General features: G+C 52.6%; 1 protein-coding gene across 1 annotated transcript; it reads right to left on the reverse strand.

Annotated features, from left to right (window-relative positions):
- Window positions 1-4,392: 4,392 nt before the first annotated feature.
- EN1 (engrailed homeobox 1) lies at window positions 4,393-9,945 on the reverse strand. The gene is made up of 2 exons (XM_016151427.2): window positions 8,492-9,945; window positions 4,393-5,483 (listed from the first exon to the last, which is right to left on the reverse strand). Exons 1-2 carry the CDS (start codon window positions 9,369-9,371, stop codon window positions 5,167-5,169), a joined length of 1,197 nt encoding a protein of 398 aa, XP_016006913.2. The 5' UTR covers window positions 9,372-9,945; the 3' UTR covers window positions 4,393-5,166.
- Between the last annotated feature and the right edge of the window lie 6,129 nt (window positions 9,946-16,074).

Here is a 16,074-nt window from a genome sequence, read left to right on the forward strand (position 1 = left end):
CTGGCCCACACAGTCGACCCATCTGCCTCAGTTCCAGTTCTCTCTGGTGGCCTCCATGAAAAGGAGGGAGCTGGCAAATATGTCCTGAGCCCTAGAAAGATGTCCTGTCCCTACACAGGCTAAGAGTGAAGCTCATCTGCTGGGGCATGCAGGTGTATCTTGGACACCAATAGATATATTCCTGGGCCATTTATAAAGTGTACCAGAAACTTCTACACAGGCAATGTCCATGTGCTTGCTGAGATTATACCCCTAAACATCAGCTCTATACATGGGCCCATTTATATTTGTATATGTGTCTATGTGCACATATTTTACATGTGTGTACATGTACACGCATGGCCAAGTGCATGTTCATGCACTTAGGTTGTAGAGGTGTGTGCTTGTGGGCTGTGTGGCCGCATGTGCATTGACATTGCCCACTCAGTGGCACACTGGGAAGACAATTGGACTCAGGAAATCAGGATTTTGCCTCTCACTTTCTGTGTGCTTTTGAGTGAGGTACTCTCCTTCTCAGATCTTTCCCCCACACCACCATACCATACGATGAGACCTTTTTATTTAAGAATCCCTGAGGACCCTTTCCAACAATGGACTGCCATTAAGTGACTGGCCTAAAACATTTGGGGAGGAGGAGGGGCTGGCAGTCCCTAGCCTTACCCCTTTCCACAAGTTGTCACACACACACAAAAAGCCTCTCACCTGAGTTCAAAGTGGGAAAGGAGAACAGTGGTCTGTAGCAGGGTGACCAGAGATGGAGCAATACTTTGATGCCTCTCCCACATGAAGTAAACGCGATCTTAGATTTGAACCCATAGTGACAAGAGTAAATGGGAACCAGGCTGGGGAGAGAGAAAACTAGGGGAAGACTGCTGTAGAGCCTCCTTGACCTTCCCTGCTCCTTTCCCAAATCTGTGCACACTGGAAGGCAGAGAATACAGGGGATTACCTGTGTTGCCAGAGAAATGGCTTTTCCCCAACACAAAAAGCATAAGCAAGGCTGACCCTTGGAGGAACTAATGGCCACCCAGAGAAGCCATAGCAGACACTTCACCCTTCACCCAGGGCAAGGAGTCTGACTAGGGCCTCTCTGACCCTGGCCTTGTCATTGGCCTCTAGGAGGCAGCTAAAGTTCATTCCTGTCCTGCATGTAGGCCTTTTTTACTGAGGGCATTGGGGACAGGGGTTTTGGGGGCACAGTGGCCTCCTTGGTGATATGATCTCTGGAATCCCTGCCATAGGTGACATGGCTGTGTGGCCAGGTAGGAAATAGGCTAACAGGCCACTCTTTCTCTATGCTTAGCCTAAGAGGCCAGAGAGCTGAGCACACATGCACCCACAAACACCAGACTATCACTAGTGACCCCCATACACCAAAAATACACACTTTCATCTCCCAAGCCTAAATAAATATACTCAAAACCACCCCTATACAAATGCCCATACACAGTACGACCCACATGCATACAAGCTTACACAGAAACACTATGCAGCCCCACATACCCAAATACTCCCTCCTTCCTCCATCCCCACCTGCAGCCTCCTCCCCCAACACTACTGAAGGAAAGGGAGTTTCCAGTAGGAAAACAGAGACCTTTGGCCTTAGAAAGAGCCAAAGATCAATACTGTTTAGACTTGGCTAGTGTGTATTTCCTCCTGGGCTGAGGAAGATTTAAGTTTATGGTTCAATCCAATCTTTAAAAAAAAAAATGGGTGGAAAATGAGGAAGTTGGGATATCACACTCTAGTATTTATTTCCATGCAGCCCCAGACTTTAATACACAGGCAGCCCACTAAGCCAGCCCCATAAATCAGAGCTATCAATGCCTGTTTATGGTTATCACCTCTTTCTTTTTTTAGAGAGGGTACAAGAGGTCTGACCAAAGCCTTTCTACCCTTTCCTCTGCTCTAGTCAGAAGGAAGGAAAATGAGGATGGGGGTCAGGAAAGATAGATGATGACTTCAGGGCCTTGGCCAGGTTCTTGAGGCAAAGGCAGTTGTACAGAGTAGATGTGACATAAAGACACACAGCCACAGAGGAAGCAGGGACTAAATATTTAAGTCCTGAGAGCTTCAATTTCCTCCACTGAACAATGAAGAAAATTCTACCAGTAATTGAAATTCAATAGTGATTGAAAAAGAGATAATGGGCAAGAAATCAACTTATGTAATAATGACACATCTAAACACTTAACTAATATGATCATGGGGAGGGGTAACCACCTCCTCCCTCTCCCCCAGGATTAAGGGGAAGAGCTCTTACTTGCTGTGTGCTTTTGGTCTCTTGAAAAGGGTAAAGAGGGACTTTAAGGAACAGGATAGCTCCCAGAGTCGCTGTTCACATTGGTCCCTGCCCTTGCCTCTTAATTATGTGGTCTTAAGGGGTTTAGGCAACCTAAGAAGCTACACTGGAAAGGGAGAAGGAGGGGTAACCCAGTTTCCAGGCACTCAAAACATAAAGGTTTTCTGCAGAGCTGGACACCCCAGAACATCACATCTGGTTGTGGCCAGGAAACTTCTTGATGTTCTGAGCTGTCTGGGTTCAAGGAGTACTGGGGGCCCCAGGTCTCAGACCCTCTGACCTTGAAGTTCTGGAGAGTTTGAAGATTCCAAACTCTCCTCTCCCCTAAGGAAAATCAAAAATGTACTTCTAACCACCAGAAAACAACTTACCTGGGCCAACCCCGGGAAGGCCCATCTCACTGCTCCCAGCTCTTTACAAAGGATTGGTTGAGAAACCTATTACGTGTAAATGTTATGCCACACACTCTAAGGTGTGAAGAGGATGGAAGGTAGAGATTTACTGAAATAAAGTCAGGGACCCATGGCAATGTCAAATGTGTTCTTCAACTCCAGCCTACCAAATGCCTATCCTCCAAAGCCGGAGCAGAGGTTTGGAGGATCCCTGAGCTTTCTGGACTTGGAGCCTAGCATTGTCACTTCTCTGACAGAGTACCCAGCGAGGGAGAATTTTTTAAGAAAAAAGGCAGAATAACTGGCCATTCTCACTTCTTAAAACTCAATTCTGCAAAAAACAACAGGAAAGAAACCCAAAGAAAGAGCACAGAAACAGAGTTTCCATGCTTGCACGTGCATGCGCATACACATGCACGCACACATATACCCCTACAAACACCCCAGTGTGCAAACACAAATAAGCACGGGTACACATAGTGAATGCACAAACATCGAAGTGTGCATCTAATTACAGAGAAGTAAACACTCAGTTGCACAATATTCACATATGCAGAGATACACAAAACCAGGTAGGTACTCATGCACCATATCTACACATGATCACATATGCACACAAGTTTTCAGGGACAGTCATATATCTAGCCACATATCTAGCCACATATGTACAGGTACACATGTATTTCGGAAGAGAGGGGGAAAGGGAGAGAGCAGAATTTACCATTTAAAAAAATCCTGGACAAAAGAGAAATGATACCATCTGAGGAGTGATCTCCCCTTCCTCCTCCTAGTCCCTAAAAGTCTGGGTCCCAGTGCTTGCCTGGGAAGGATCCACCCCAGGGCCGGAGGCAAGAATCTAAACATTTCCCTCTAGGTAGTCTGAATGTCTTGAGAGTCCAAGGAGCTTGCTTCTGTGTCATCCCTAGTCAGGAAGCAAGTCAGGCTTTGTTGGAGATTCCGAAAGCCCACCCCACCCCTTAGGTTTTGGGTGGGGAGGACGCTAGCTTGTGCCCACGTTGGAGGTAGAGATCCCAGTGCAGGACCAAGTGCCTGCCGCTTTGCATAGCTTCCCAGCATCTGGGTCTCCTCTCCTCCGGTTTTGCGGGTCCTTGAGATCCGAGCCCCACGAGGCTCCATGTGCTGCCCTTACTCTGCCGTTGCGCCAACGGAATCACTTCTCCAAATGAATAACGATGAAGTCCCGGTGGCCCAGAGGCCGGGCCCAGCGCCCAGCGCGCCGCGCCCTAGCAGGCCGCTCTAGATGGGAGGCAACTTCTCACCTCTGCCCTGCCCTGGAAAGACTTGCTTTTAGAGGAGGAAACATCAAAACCTTGAGCAAAACCAGCTCCAGAACAATAACGACAAAAAAGGCCCAGGCTGGAGCCAGGCGCTGGCTGGGCGCAGGGAGCAGCCCGACAGTCGGGCAGTGTTTCCAAAGTCAGGCCTGGGGTTTCCAGCCTTTGGGCTCCTTTGAAAGCAATTGGACACCGGGGTGTCCCGCCAGACCCTCCAAACCTGGACCATACTCAGATATGGGCTGTAGCTACCACCAGGCTCTGCCCGTGCCCTCCCACCCGGTATTCGTTGTGCGGTGATCGCTGGGCCCCCCGGTGTGCGCAGTGTCCGCGGGGGCGCCGGCCCCAGGGTGCTCCGCGCCCACGCCCTTCCCAGCCCGCAAAGAGGAAGGCCGCCAGCTGCTCGTGAGCACAGTGTACACTTTATTTCAGACTACAGGTTTCTGAACATAATAAAATCTTTGGCTTGTAGCGGCAGTTCAGTCTCGCAGTCTGTGGGGTCGTATTTCTCAACGAGTCTCCGGAAAACGAAAGGGGGCAGGACAGACAGACCGACAGAAAGGGTTTGGGAGACGGGGGAGAAACGAGGGGCGGACACGCGAGGAAACACACTCTCACGCACACAAAGAAAAGTCCCAGAGAAACGAGGACCAGCGATGCGGGGCGGGAGGCACCGGAGAACGATACCATTCAAAAGAAAAAAGCAACGAAAACGAAACTGGGCCAGGGACAGCGAGGCAGAGGTGGGGGATAAAATAATTATAATAATTATAATAATTATAACAATAATAATAAAGGAGATTAATAAAAAGTCCAGCAAATAGAGATCGCTACACATATTTTTTTTTCCTTACCTGAAATTAAATATATACAAGGTCGTAAGCGGTTTGGCTAGATAGAACTTTAAGAAGTCGCAGTTTCGTCCCTTATGCTGTGATTAGAGAATAGATCTTATTTTTCGATAGCACCTGTCCGAGTCTCTCTCCCTTTCTAAAAATGTTGCATTCGAACGTTGACTCTCCAAGCTGTGGAGCGCTCTCTCTCTCTCTTCCCTGTTGCTTTCTCCCTCCTTCGCACTGATTCTTTCTCCCCGGCGCAAGGCCGGCGAGGCGGCAGTGGCGGTGCCGGGAGGGGCGCGGGCGCGGCGGCCCAACCGCGCGGCCCCAGCCAGAGACGGCTACTCGCTCTCGTCTTTGTCCTGGACCGTGGTGGTGGAGTGGTTGTACAGTCCCTGCGCCATGAGGTGCAGCGCCAGGCCGTTCTTGATGCCTGTGGCTTTCTTGATCTTGGCGCGCTTGTTCTGGAACCAGATCTTGATCTGGGACTCATTGAGGCTGAGTTCCTGGGCCAGGGTCTGCCGCCGCTGCTCCGTGATGTAGCGGTTCGCCTGGAACTCCGCCTTGAGTCTCTGCAGCTGCTCGGCCGTGAACGCCGTCCGCGGCCGCTTGTCCTCCTTCTCGTTCTTCTTCTTCTTCAGCTTCCTGGTGCGCGGACCTGCAGCAACCGAGAGGGCCGGGTGGGGGTGGGGACAGAGGGCAGAGGGGAGGGGGGAGAGGGCAGAGGAAGCCGTGAGAATTGCACAGCCCAGCCGGGATCGCGCCCTGCGCTTCTGGGGCGATAGCCGAGGCCCGGCCGCGCCCCCCGGCTCCCTCCCGGCGCCTAGCTTCTCCATCAATTGCCTGGCTGCTGGGGTCGCCGGGTTCCCTTCTCGGGGGCGAGAAGAGCTGCAGAGAAAAATCGCTGAGGTTGCACGTGCACCCTAACCCTCAATTTAGAACAGGAATTAAATCGCACAATCAGTGTGACAGGCTTAAATGGCAGAATCCAAGATGGAGAAATATCTGGAGCCCCATTCGGCCCAGCTCAGAGTTGGAGGTTAGAGTCTTGTTGTCTTCACAGCTCTGGAATCAAAAAAGGCTCAAGACTGAGGCAGTAAAGATACTAGACTAAGATCAGCCTGGAGGAATCGCCAGCCTTCCATCCTCCTCCAGAAGCGCACCTATACCGGAGCTCCTACAATAAAACCCCATCTGCTTGTGGCTAGTTATCCCAGAAAACAAGGGAAAGGGAAGGGGCTGTGAAAGGCTTGCCTAGTTCCAAGTGTTCAGTGTCTGCTCTACCTCTTCTTTCTCTTTGGCCCTAAAGAAGACCTTTCTAGGCTCCCAGGGAGACACTGACCTTCACCCAGTTGCACACCTTGCACACATGGCCTTTGAGTTCTCTGCTATGCCCCTTGGATGGTACCAGTAAGAAAGAGAGAGCCCTCCTTATTCCTCCACCTAGCTGCAAAGGCAGGGTCTCCCTTATCTCTCTTTTGAACGCAATTTCAGGATAGAAAAACTCCTGAATAACAAAAACAAGCCAAATCTGGTTTCCATGCCCACCTATGTCATCTGCAAGTAGACTACATCCCTCCTCCCAGCCTAAATAGTAAAATAGGGACAGAGCGCTGGAGAGATAGGAAACAAATTTCAACAAAAATCTGTGCTTTGGCCCTAAAATGTATATATAAAGAGACCACAGAACACCTTCCCACCAAACCTCATCTGGGAAGAGGGCTGCGCTGGCAGCCTAGAGAGAGGAAGGAGAGCTAAGAGGTAGCCTGTAAAGACAGAACCTCTGTCCATCAGCCTCCATGTCCAACTCTTCTGGCATTTACTTCCTGGGCCCCGTCTTGTTTATGGGAACTTACGGAGCCCAATTAAGTCACTGTCAGGCCTGTTAATGTCTAAAACTGTCTGGAAAGAAAGGTGTTCACTGGCATCACCAAACCTAGCAACAAAGGGGTAAGCTGAGCATCTGGCTCCTGGGGTGGGCCAGTGTCTAGGGTGACCTGCTGTCTTGTGACAAAAGAGTCCAGGCATGGCTAACTGCAGGAACTCAGGTCTGGCTTGAGGTTCATCTCCCTTAACTGCCCATGCAGGAGAAGAAGCCAGTACCCTTCCTTCCCTGGCCCATAAGAAGGAAAGCCGCCAAGAACAAAGACAAAGCCCACTACAGAGCAGGGTGACAAGAGGACTAGGAGGTGGGCTGGGAAGGAAGGAAGGCCTTGGTTTAGATTAGAAATTAGCCGAAGGGGCAGAGATGGCTCAGGAAACTTGCACATCCTCAGAAAGGCCCCGCTGCCTTGTGTGTCCTAGACGTTGTGAGTGTTGTATGTGTGTGCAGAGGCATGGACATTTGTAATAAAATCGTATCCTCACGGCCAACCCGAGTCTCACGGCCTGACAGCTCAATCACTCTATCCATCAGGCGAGTCAATCAAAGGAGCTTTTCGGAGGTTCAGGGAGCCCGACGTGTCAATAACGGGGCTCTGAGATGGCGGGGGCTGATAACGCGCATCGATCCGTGCTGGGCCGGCAGCGACTGGGAAGCTAGAGAACAGCCGGAGTAGAGCTCCATACAGTTATGCTGTGCCCGGCCTCCTGCTGGACCCAGGTGCCCAGAACCTAACCATAGGCCAGAGCCACTGCCGGCCTCCTCAAAGCGCCCACTGGCCACTGGGCGCTGCTGGCTGGGGATGCGGGCTGGCCTCAGCCTCCTCTGCCAGGGCAGGTCTCGGCCTTGGGTTCTCCAAGCGCAAGGTACACAAAGAAAAAGGGCCAAAGGAAAGTCAAGAAAACGGGGGCCTTCGGCTAGCAGAAATCTGCTAACTGGCAGATGTGCGGTAGGAAGGAATTAAAGAAGGAAGGGATGGGATGTGCGAGCTGCTGCGGAGAAGCTGCGGAGGAGACTGGCTCTCAAATCCTCGGCCCCGCTTTCTGGCCTGACTCTGATCTGACCTGTTTTCTCTCCTCTCCCTCTGTCTGTCTGTCAGCTCCAGAGAACCAGGAGCCAGGGGCTCTAGGCACTCGCCATTTCGGCAACCCTCTTTCTCTAGATTCTACCCACCCGGGTTAGATTCTCTTGGCTACCCGGCCTGAAGAAGAGGGACAGCGATCAGATGCTTTTTCTCTCTTCCTGTGTGTCCTCAAATCTGTCTCTATGTAAATGAATTCTACGCAGAAACTATCGAGATGGTGTTCGTGTCTGTTAAAACACCAAAGTGAAGATTATTTCTCTAATCAAAGCCTTGTTGGAATTTGGCCTCGGCAGGGCCAGGCTGACAGGACTGCAGTCCGAAATCACTAGGCCCACCTTCCCGCCGACTCTAAACACCCCTCTCGCAAGAAAGAAAAAATCAATGACTAATTGTGTCTTTTCTAAAAATAATAAATGTAAAAACCAAAGAAGACCCGAGAAGCTAGTTGTTCAAAACCGAAGGATGGAGACTCGAGCTTCCGGTGCCATGAGCTGTAGCCTCCCGGGTGGTGGACACAGAAGCCAGGAGCGCAAAACTGGGTAGACACTTGATTGTGACTCGGACCTGAGCCGATAAGGAGGAAGCAACGTGAGAGAACAGAAAGCCAGAGTTGGGTTTACTCTCCCCAGCACGGCGACTAAGAGCTCTGCGCCATCCGCCTGGCCAGAAGGCATGGCGCAGCCCGGGTTTGGGTACTCACCGGAGGACGGACGATCCGAGTAGCGCGTGCAGTAGACCCAGGCGGGCCACACGAGGGGCTGCTGCGAGTCAGTTTTGACAACGGGCCCGCCGTTGGCTGAGCCCATAAGCAAGATGGCTGGGTTGCCGTGCTCCGGGTACTTGGCGCCCTGAGCACCTGGGCTCCCCACGCCACCTCCGCTGCCGCCGCCGCTGTCCGAAGGCTTGGCCGCTGCTGCTGCTGCCGCCGCCGCCGCTGCCACGGCCGCTGCCGCCGCTGCCGCCGCTGCCGGGTTCCCAGCTTTAGACGCGCCCGCGCCACCAGCGGCGGCTGGCGGGGAGCCGTCGGGTGGGCCACAGTTCGCGTCCGGGGCACACAGGAGCGAGGCGGCGCCTGGAGCCCGCGTGCCCAGCGGGTGGACAGGGTCTCTACCTGCGCCGGTCTGGCCTCTGTCACGCTCGACCCGGCCTCCTCCGGCGCCGCCTCCGGCCGCCGCCGCCACCAGGAGCTGCGGCGGCGGCTGCTCTTTTTTGCAACCGAAGTCCGGCCTCAGGATGTTGTCGATGAAAAAGTTGGTGGTGCGGTGCAGCTGGGCCGCGGGCTGCGGCTGGTGAGCAGGCGCCGCGAGATGCTGCTGCTGCGGCGGCGGCGGCGGAGGCGGAGGCGGGGGGGCCGGGGGGAGGTGCGGGTGGTGGGCCAGGGGCGGCAGGCAGGGCGCCGTGGGCGGCGAGGGAGGTGCGGGCTGCGGGGACACCGGCACGCTGTCTCCATCGCTGCCGCTGCTGCCGCTGGCGCCGGGGCTGAGGCTCAGGCTGAGGCTGCCCGGGGCTGCCGCCGCCACCGCCGCCGCGCCAAGGCCCGAGTCGCGCTGACTTTTAGGTTCCGGCTGCTGTTCTTCCATGCTCGGCCGCCCCGCCGCCCCGGCCGCCGCGCCGGCCCCCGCCCCCTCTGCCTCGCTCCCCACCCCACTTTGCCAGCGGCCCGTGGGGGTGCACGGAAGAAGAAGGCCGGCGAAGCCCCAACGAAGGCACGGGGCGGGTGCAGGAAAAAAAAGCCCAGGCGCCTGGCCTGGATCGCTCGCTCTTATCAAGCAGATCTCGCTGTCTCTCCCTTTCTCTAATTTGTAGACATCCAGATATGGAGACACTTGGCTATTTCTTTTTTCTTTCTGTAACCAGATTCAATGATTTGTTTTAAATGGGGAGTAAGCCACAGCCAAAACGAAAAAAAAGAAAAAGAAAAAAAAAACAAGAAAGAAAAGAAAAAAGAAATCAAGGAAAAAGAAAAAGCTCCAAGAATTATTTTTTTCTTAAAGGGAAAAAATAGTCTTTAAAGTCTAGCCATCTTCTTAGGCAGTAGTGAGGGGTTTGACTTCCCCGAGTGTCACGCTCAGCTGTGCCCAGAGCGCGAGGCTGGCAGCGCCTTTAATCGCCTTTGCTTTTTTTGCAGGGAGAGCGCGTCTCCGCCAGCGCCGGGCTGCCCTTTTTTTTTTTTTTTTTTTTTTTTCAAATCTCTGACAGCTCGGATCTTTGCACAAACTCTCTCGCTTAAAAAAAAAATCACCCAGGCACACTTTTTGCCTTCAAACCGGAAGCACGTGAGTCAGGGCCGCACGTGTGCGGGGCCAATGGCGAGCCAGGACTCGCGCTGACACCCGGGCCTCCGCCCAATGGGCGCGCGCGGGACTTTGCGGATAAATAATCCGGGGGCGGCGGCCACGGGAGGAGAGGGGGCGACGCGGCGCGGGGCCGGCGTGTCCTGCCCGCCCTCCCCCACCCGCATCCGAGCCCCTCCCCCTTCCAGGCTAGAACTGCGGAAGGGGCAAAGGAGACCCGTGAGGGGTGGATTTCGCGGTGTAGGGAAATAAAGAAGCAACTCCATAAACAACTTGTTGGAGAAATGCAGGGTTATAGGTGCGTGCGCTCTGGGTTGCAGGGTCAGGAGGCTGGGGCCTTAGCTTATTTGTACCCTCATGCTTAAGAAACTCAGCCTTTTATTTTCTCTTTTTTTCCGTGCTGTTATGAGAGGTGAAAGTTTGCTGGCACTGTGTGTGTGTGTGTGTGTGTGTGTACATGTGTGTAGTGAGAGGGAGGGGTAAAACGGGGAGGGTCAGAGATGTGAAATAGACCTAGAGTTGAGTACTTTCAGAAATGCAGTTTATTTTTCACAAATAGCAAACCCCGAGGCCAGCTGCACCTAGCTAGAACCGTCTGTAGGTTTGCAGTTCATGTCAACCTGCTGCACTGTGTGTCCTTTCTGGGGCATCCGCACCCATGCCTTTCCCTGTCTGGACTTTCGACAACCCTCGGGAGCGGTCCCGACACCATTAAGTGAGGCCGAGAGGGCGCCAGAAAGCGCAAGCTCAGGTCAAGCTGGGTGCCTGTTCCATCCCTGGCTGCTGGAGTTGTCCTGGCCGGCCCCCTTGGGACAAGCAAGTCAGGGTACGAATGCGCGGAAGGCCCCAGCTTTTGGGTTTATGGCAACCTCCGTGTTAGAATTTCCTGCAAAGTGAAATCAAACAAATAAAAGTACTGCATCCCACGTGTCTGCCCCAGCCAGTTGACATTGTGGACAGCGAATTTCCCCCCGTTGTCCAGATTTTCTTGGGATTGCTCCTGACTCCCTGGAGGCCTCTGGCTCTAGTCCTTCGTATTTTTTCCCAAGTTTGAGGGTATTGCACGGGCTCCTGCCTCTCCTACGCTCATAAAGATACGTCTCCAGTCCACTGGGTTCTTTTTCTGTTTCTCGATCGAGGCACCCCAAAAGTTTTCCCGTCTCCAGGCATAGAGTGAGGGGAGGGGAGGTGCTGGCCACTGGTGGGGTTTGTCTGTTGAGCGGTTTGGGAGGGCCAGCGACCGACTGTGTACTGAAGCCTGCGGTATGGCAGCTAAAAAGGTTCACGCAACAGAGGCCTTCCTGGGGATGTTATCTTGGAACTCGGGCGAACCTGCTCTCCCAGACCTCCATCCTCAGCTGGGCTGGCTGAGAAAGGATCTCTTTGGGAATACTGTCTAGTGGGAACATGCAAAATAATACCCCTTGCCCAGAAAGTTACAAAGGTTTAAGGAGGGAAATAAAACGAAAAGCACAACCAGCCGAGGGAGCTCGAAGGAGCTCAGTAGCCGAAGTTTCTCAGAGGGGACTGATGGAGAGCTGGAGTTCGTATTGCTGACTGCATCTTCGGTCAGCCGAGAGTCTTCCGGTACCCAAGGCTCGGAGTTCCTAGACCTGCCGGCAACCCGAGGGCAACAAGAGCCACTTTCCGGAGCGCTGCGCTTGTCAGGCTCACCCTGCTCTCCTCAACCCTCCCAGGCCGCCCCTCCAGCCCCACCTTGGAGTCTCCTGGTCCTTTTCAGTTCTTCGCCCAAGGGCTCCCCGAAATCTCTCAGTGCCCCCACCCTTTCTCCCCGAAATGGGGGGGGGGACTTTTATTTATATTTAATTTCGCAAAATTGAAATCTTTATCCCGCAAGCGAGCGTGGGTACTTAATTAAATTCTAATTAGGACACTATCAATATCCTATTTAGCCGCGTAGCTTTTGTGCGCCGCGGTCCCTTTCAGCGCCGTAAATAGGGTCTCGACGCCTTATCTCGCCTGCAGGAGACGCCTCGAGAAGGGCTGCGGAAGATAATTTATAGGTTTTAATTACTCTTCATTCCGCCTGATCAGCTTGGCGTTCATCACAGGCCTGTGAATAAAACCCTGGTCAAAAGCTCTGTCACATCGCGCTGGCAAGACGCTTAATCAAAGTGAGCGGCCCCGCGCGCAGCGCGGCCGGGCTTCTCCACGTAATTTCCAGCCAGCTGATAAAGCCAGCTGAATAATGCGGCGGCCCTTTGGAGACACCATTTACAGAAATGACTTTATTGACGGCTTAACGTCGGTAATTCATTTTACCTTTCATGTAGTAGAGCCCGGATTTGTTACAGTAATGGGATGATAAATGCACCCGCGGCCCACGAGCTCCGGCTGGATTAGGAGGCGCACGGCGCGCTGGCTTGTTCCCCCCACCTCCCCAGGCCAAGCCTGCGCGGGATGCTTTGCACGCAGCGCTGGCCGCTCTCCACGACCCAAACCAAGGCCCATGCCCTCCTCTCCTGTCTGAAAAGGAACATACTACTATTGGGAACTCGGTGTTAGCGGGTTGGTGTCCTGGCGAGCCTGAGAGTAAGGTGTGTGGGTGCTGAGAGTGAGCAAATGTTGACTAAGACGGGTATGTGAGCCCAGGTTTGGGCATGTGGGTGAGGAAGTACCGGCATGGTAAGTTGTGTGTACAAATATGTGAGTAAAAGTGTTGGGTGTGTATGGAGTGATATATGTGCACGTGTGAGTACATTTGTGGCAGTCCTTTTTTGGGTTACTGTTTCTGCCTTTGGGAATTGAGGAATTTCTTCCAACTTGATAGATATCCAGGTGGGTGTGACAGAGAGGTGGGCTGACATCAAGCGGGGATTTACTAGGAGTAGCATGAAATCCCATTCTCCAAAACCTCTCTGCTCTTGGGTCAAAGGTATGGAAGTTTGGGGACATCCTGTGCCCATTTCCATTGCCTTGAAGTTCTGAGCTGTACAGTTCTGCTGGGGCAAGAGGCCCCACAGAAGGCCACTGACTTAGCCATGTTTCTGCAATAAATTGATTGTCCCCATGTTCTACTTCCATACCCAGCCCACATAAAAGTAGAGAATGACAAGAAAACGATTTTGTTTTATTTTAAATGCTGAAAGGGAGAAAGGAAGGAAGGAAGGAAGGAAGGAAGGAAGGAAGGAAGGAAGGAAGGAAGGAAAAGAAAAAGAAAAGAAAAAGAAAAGAAAACTTCTATGGTTTCTTTCCCCTCTTGAAGGAAAAAGTTGGCCCAAAGAGGCTTTTAGTGGTGGGGGATGGGGGTAAACAGGACAGACCCATCTCCTTCCATTCTCTGTAGCTAACCAGGGGCTTCCACTAAGCGGAAGTTACTGGGAAGAGCATGTTTGTGTGTTTGGGGGTGATAGAGAAGTTTTGGGGTCATATAGTAGGAAGACTGATGAGTACGTCTCTAGGTGAAAGCTGAGAAGTTGTACCTTTTTTTTCTCCCCTTTCCTAGTCTTGCAAAAGCCACTTACCAATTTGGAGAGTGGCCTGTGATTGTGGGGGCTGGAGCCTGTATTTGTGTCTATTTGCTTGTGTATGTGAGAACTGCAGAAAGAGGCACGAGTCTGTAAAAGCATTGTTTGTATGTCTGTATGTATTTGTGTGCATGTCAGGAGGCTGGTGTATGTAGACATTAGTGTGTACACCCAAGTCTGCCCCACCAGTTGGGCACAGAGTAATGCGTTTGCTACGTGTTTTGGTGTATGCTTCACAGAAAAGAGAAATCTCCTGCCAGCCTTCATTTCTGCAGGATTTTGAATTTTGTTTAGGCAGAGACAAATGTCTTGGTCCTGCCTGCTTCCACCTCTCTTCTGAGGGTGTATATGAGGAGGAGAATTGTGAAAGAAAAATCTTGCCGCCTCTCCTGGCGTGTGCGTGATGGGCTGAGAGTGCGAGCGTGTTGCATGCACACGGTGGTAATCGCATTTTGAGTGTAGATCAGATGGCGGTGGGGCCTCGTGGCGCGGGACATGAATGAGTTGTCGCAACACAATAGCGCACAGCCTTCCTACGGGGACTGGGTGACCAGCGGTTTTGTTGGGAGTGAATACAAGGAGATTTCTGCTACAAGTACCGTGGTATTATTATGAGGCGTAAGGTCAGGCTATACATCTCAGGTCCCCAAAGCCTATAGACCTTGGGAAATGTGGGGCCTCGATCCACGTCATTGTACCTGACAGTCCTTTCAATAGACTAATTCAATTAGCGCTGGGGGTTTTGGTCTTCATTTGGAGGCGATAATAATGTGAAGGGTGGCTGGGTGCAGAGGATTCGTTAAGTATTAGTTAGGGATCCTAAACTATCGTGCTGAGCTGGTAGAGGGACTGGAGAAGGCTGGGGCAGGAGAAAGCCGAGGTGGGTGGGGGGCACGTGGGAGACAAACCGTGAAAAAGAAAATGCTCTGTTGACTCTCAAAATTGGGGGCAGCTTTGTTTGTAGATGGCCCAGAAGACTTGGGGGGTGGAAGGCAGGAAGAATTTCTTTTTTTTTTTTCCTGTGAGCCTGAAATACGCCCATAATTAAATATCCAGATTCCTAGAAAGTCCGCAAAAAGCCTGCTGGTGGAGGTTGTCTGCTTTGGGACTGCAATATTTGGGTTTCTGTCTTCACCATCCTGCCTTCAGGGTTTCCCCACTTTATCCAAGAGGGAGCAGTCTGCAGCACGGACCTTTTGGCTATAGAAACAGTTTTTTTTCTTTCTTTCTTTTTCTTGTAAAACCCGGAAAGCTGAGAAAATTAAGCCCTTTCCCCTTTTGACTAGGAAATGGGGAGAACATTTTGGTGACTTCCGTAAATCGTAGCTTGTGGTCAGGATTCGAAAAGGGGTCCTGGCCATGGTTTCCTTCCAGCACCCTGAGGACTGCCTGCTGGGCTGCACGGGGCGCCTGGGATGCCAGGTCTCAAACACCGACTCGACTCGTCGTAGCTGGAGGGTTGAGAAGCCGGGTTAGGGCTGCGCGGGTATTCTGGAGAGCGAGATCCAGGGTCCCTGAGCTCGGACTGCAGGAAAGGGAACATTCACCTCTTTTGTATCCCCAAACCGCTCTGGAGCTGTACCTCACAGCCAGCCAGGCCACTGGTGCTGAGGGTGTTAGAGCTCACAGCTCCCGAAAGCCAGGCAACTACACACCCTTCCCTAGATATTTTTCTTCACTTTAATCAGATATACCACTTTTTTTTCCTTACACAGCATCCCACCCAAACCGCAGAACCGAAATCCCCATGTTCATCCTTCTCTGCCCTACCCTCCAAAACCCTGAATGAATTCAACGTCTGTGCTCGAATTTTCTTCTCTTTTATTTTGCTTTTCTCCCTCTCTCGCCCCCTCCTCCTTCCAAAAAAAAGGTTACCCCAGCCTGGCGCCCCCAGGCCGACGGGGGCCCTTGCCCACCCCCGTCCCCACCTGTCCGAGTGGCGGCTCCCGCCTGGATCCGGCTGGACGCGGGTAGGGGTTCACACCGACTGGCCTCTAGCGTGTGCACACTGAGGGTTACGCGTGTGGGAACGAGTGAGGAGGGGCCAGCACGGCTTTTCTGGGTTCTGCTGTCCCCTCAGCTCAGTCCATGATCCTGAGTAAATCCGGACCCAACTCCAAAGTTGGCGACAAAAAAAAAAACAAACAAACAAACAAACAAAAAAAAGACTTAAGAAATAAAGAAAAAAAAAAAAACACAACATCCAGAGGAATGTCCCTGCGGCTCCAAAACTGTGTTCTTTTTGCTTGCCCCAGAATAACTGCTCCTTGTTCTTGCCCGGACTCCTGAGGGTCAAGGGGCTGTCCCGCGGCTCTTCTGCCTCTGACCAGGGAAAAGACAGCTGAAGTCGGCGCGCCTCGCTCTTCGCGCTTTGGCTATCGGCAGGCGCCTTCCCCCCTCCCCTCCGCGGGCCCTGGAGCGCCAGCCAGGCCGCGCCCCTCTGTCTTCTTCGGGAGTTCAGCCTCCCGACCCGCATCCTGGGGAGGATGGGGGTTAAGCTC

This window comes from Rousettus aegyptiacus, unplaced genomic scaffold (assembly GCF_014176215.1).
Source record: "Rousettus aegyptiacus isolate mRouAeg1 unplaced genomic scaffold, mRouAeg1.p scaffold_m13_p_2, whole genome shotgun sequence".
In the NCBI taxonomy this organism is placed as follows: domain Eukaryota; kingdom Metazoa; phylum Chordata; class Mammalia; order Chiroptera; family Pteropodidae; genus Rousettus; species Rousettus aegyptiacus.